We start from the raw sequence: 3,177 nt of genomic DNA, 5'->3' as shown, positions 1-3,177 counted from the left end.
CATGCTTAGTGTGAGGGATTGCTGAAGAGTCAATGAGTCGATGCAATCAGCTGGTTTTCCTTAAATATAAATATTTTGAAATATGATTGTTTCCTGTATAACTAGATTTTCCCTTTGTGAGTCTCCAGGTTGAATCTGTTCAGGTAGACCTCAGAATTACTAAATCCAACCTGAACCTGTCTGAAGCAATGGGACGCTAGATTGCAAAAGTATTTATATCCCTTAAAGTTTTTAAAATCTAGTTAGATTGCAAATACAAATTCAGTCTAGTTAGGAAAGACAAACACTTAAAGCATCTAAGTTCAGGGCAGGGATGACGTTTGATCTGTAAAACTGACTAAAATCCTATAATCCACAGATAAAGCTGCCATTCTGGCATGATCCTTTGTTTTGGTTGTTTCCTTGGATACTCCATGTTTTTCTACCTTTCTCCAGTTGCTGCCATTTTATTTGACAAGTTTATGGATAAGCTATTTAGTTCTTTATTAGTTTCTATGTGTATTTGATCATTTTAACATTTGTTAGGTCATTCTGCCTCAGCTGTCAATCATTCTGCCTCAGCTGTCTGTCCAAATTATGCTCCGCTGTTTCTTCTTCACATGATTGCTCTTACTTGCTTTCCACTGTATATAAGCTGTCTGGTTCTAATTGTTTATGGGCTTTTTGCCAAACTCCACCTGAACTTCGGCAGCTCCTTTGTTTCATGTCCCCCTGATTCATCCAGGTGTGTCTGCCCTGTGGCATCATGGTAAATGAGGTCAGACACCTGAATGAAGAAACGCAGGAATGAAAGGAGCGGCTGAAGTTCGGGGAAGTAGCAAAGTTTGGCATATAGCCCATGTTTGGATTCTTCTGTTGCATTAGCAGTTATTCTGTTCATGATGTGTTTACTGCCTCTCCTTGAGATTAGGCCGTAATTTTGCTATTCGTCATTTACCCCCCCCTATGGTGCCTGGATGCACTTTGGTCCAGCAAACAACCATGGCATCATGAAAAAAGCTTTGGGTTTCAGTAAACATTCGTTTCCCAAATGGAAATAACATGGAAGAGTGCGTGACCTTTCCAGGAAAGGTCACCTAATCAAACCCAGTAAGAACGTCACAAAAGAACACAACACCTGCAGGCCTCACCTGCTTCCGTTAATATCAGTGTTTTTCATTCAAAGAAATTTGGTCGGGTTCAAACTGTTTTTTTGCTTCAGGACCTTTTCTATGGAGAACTGAGCAGAAAATCTTCATTCTACTAAAAACATGCTAATAATGTTAGCATGTTTTTAGTAGCTCATTTCATTGGCTAAGAGCTGCTTGAATGCATCGACTGTAGGTTGCTTTGGCTTGAGTTCACCAAAAGGTCACCTGAATTTTTTGCAGCTGAATTTTTACTGGATAAAAAAAGGAATTCAATGTGTAAAAAAAATTCTGTGTTTAAAATACAGCGTTAAAAAGAATTATGTGATTAAAATTCAGTGCTAAAAAAAATTATGTTTAAAATTCTGTGCTAAAAAAATTGTGTGTTCAAAATTTGGTGCTAAAAAACATTTTGTGTTTAAAATTCAGTGCTCAAAAAAAATCTGTTGAAAAATTTTACGCTAAAAAAAGTAGTACCGGTATTTAAAATTTGGTGATAAAAAATTATGTATTTAAAATACGGTGCTAATAAAATTATTATTTTTGAAATTGTTGCTAAAAAATTCAGTAAAAAAAAATTTGTTGCTAACAAACTTTTTGTATTTAAAATTCAGTGCTAAAAAAAAATCTGTTAAAAAATTAGGTACTAAAAAAAATGTTATTCTGTGTTTAAAATTTGGTGAAAAAAAATGTGTTGCTTAACATATGGTGTTAAAAAATGTAGTAATTAAAATGCAGTACTAAAAAAAATTCAGTTAAAAAATGTAATGCTAAAAAAAATGTGCATAAAATTCGGTGCTAAAAAAAAATCTGTTAAAAATATGGTGTTAAAAAACTTAGTGTTTAAAATTTGATGCTAAAACAATTATGTGTTTAAAATATGGTGAAATTTGGTGCTAAAAAATGTCTTTAAAATTCTGCGGTAAAAAAAAAATTTGTACAATCATTACATCAGCTCAGCGATGTCAAATCATACCTGGACACCATGTATTTCTTTCTTCTTTATTACCTATAGCCAATGTCGTTCCATCCTCGATCTTCTTGGTGAAAACGTTGCATGGACCTCATGTTACGGGAGCAAGATGGGAAGGACAAACATGGCGATGAAGGCTGATAGGTATGGTGAATGTAGAGAAACCCAAGGGGGAGAGAGAGAGGAATGGGAATATTCTTGTGAGCTTTTGCTCCCCACTGACAGCGAGGGATGATCTGAGGACAATCTGCATTCAGGGGGAAACATTTAACTGGTTAACAGCTCACTTCATACTGTCCTGCTAAAGTATTTTCATGCTTTCAATGTCTTCGTTTGCTACTTCAATTTTACGGATTTCCATATTATTGACCCAAAGTGTTTAAAAACTGAAGCTAATCAGGCGATGAGGTTTACAGGAACCTTTTCCACACAAATCTAATATTTATTGCCAGCAAATATAATAATCTGTAGATCCATAGATATTAATACGTAGATGCCTCATTGGACGCTGTCGGCAGCGAGGCTGACGTGCCTACAGGGCGGCCATCTTGGATCAGACTACAGTTCAGTCAGCTGCTGTCAGAACGAACTGGAGGCGCCTTAGATCTCGTTTTAATCCCATGAAAGACGAGTCACAGATATTAAAATATTATAATTATTATAACATTTTCTCATATTTATAAATTATTATAAAAAACATAGTTTAAAAGAAAGAGTTTTCAACAAAGTTTAGACAAATTTATAAGGACAAAAGTCTTTAGTTAGATACAACATAAATTTACCAATCATTACAAGTTGACAGAAAAGTCTTTACAATTACAAAAGAAAAAGAAAAATTAACATTGAATTAATAAAAAATAAAAAATAATAACTTTACTCTTTTGTAAATCACATTACAACAAATTTTCTCTAGATCATAATACTCATTATCCAAGAACAATCCTTTAAAATACTGAATAAAAATAAAATACTATATAAATATATAATATTTGTAAAACATAATTTCATAATATATTAATAGAAAACTTTGTGTTTATCATATTAATATTTAATTTCAACATCTATAACTTTGTAAAT

At 33.3% G+C, this 3,177-nt stretch overlaps 1 protein-coding gene across 1 annotated transcript in view; it reads right to left on the bottom strand.

Annotated features, from left to right (window-relative positions):
• LOC107102760 (N-acetylmuramoyl-L-alanine amidase-like) overlaps positions 1-3,177 on the bottom strand; it is a 9,915-nt gene that overhangs the window by 2,891 nt on the left and 3,847 nt on the right. The window contains exon 3 of the mRNA XM_015402181.1: positions 2,137-2,347. Within this exon, the coding sequence (XP_015257667.1) occupies positions 2,137-2,347 (211 nt within the window). The remainder of the gene's footprint in view (positions 1-2,136; positions 2,348-3,177) is intronic.

Source organism: Cyprinodon variegatus, unplaced genomic scaffold, assembly GCF_000732505.1.
Source record: "Cyprinodon variegatus isolate N-32 unplaced genomic scaffold, C_variegatus-1.0 Scaffold1312, whole genome shotgun sequence".
Lineage (NCBI taxonomy): Eukaryota > Metazoa > Chordata > Actinopteri > Cyprinodontiformes > Cyprinodontidae > Cyprinodon > Cyprinodon variegatus.
This window is presented reverse-complemented; position numbering and strand designations above follow the sequence as displayed.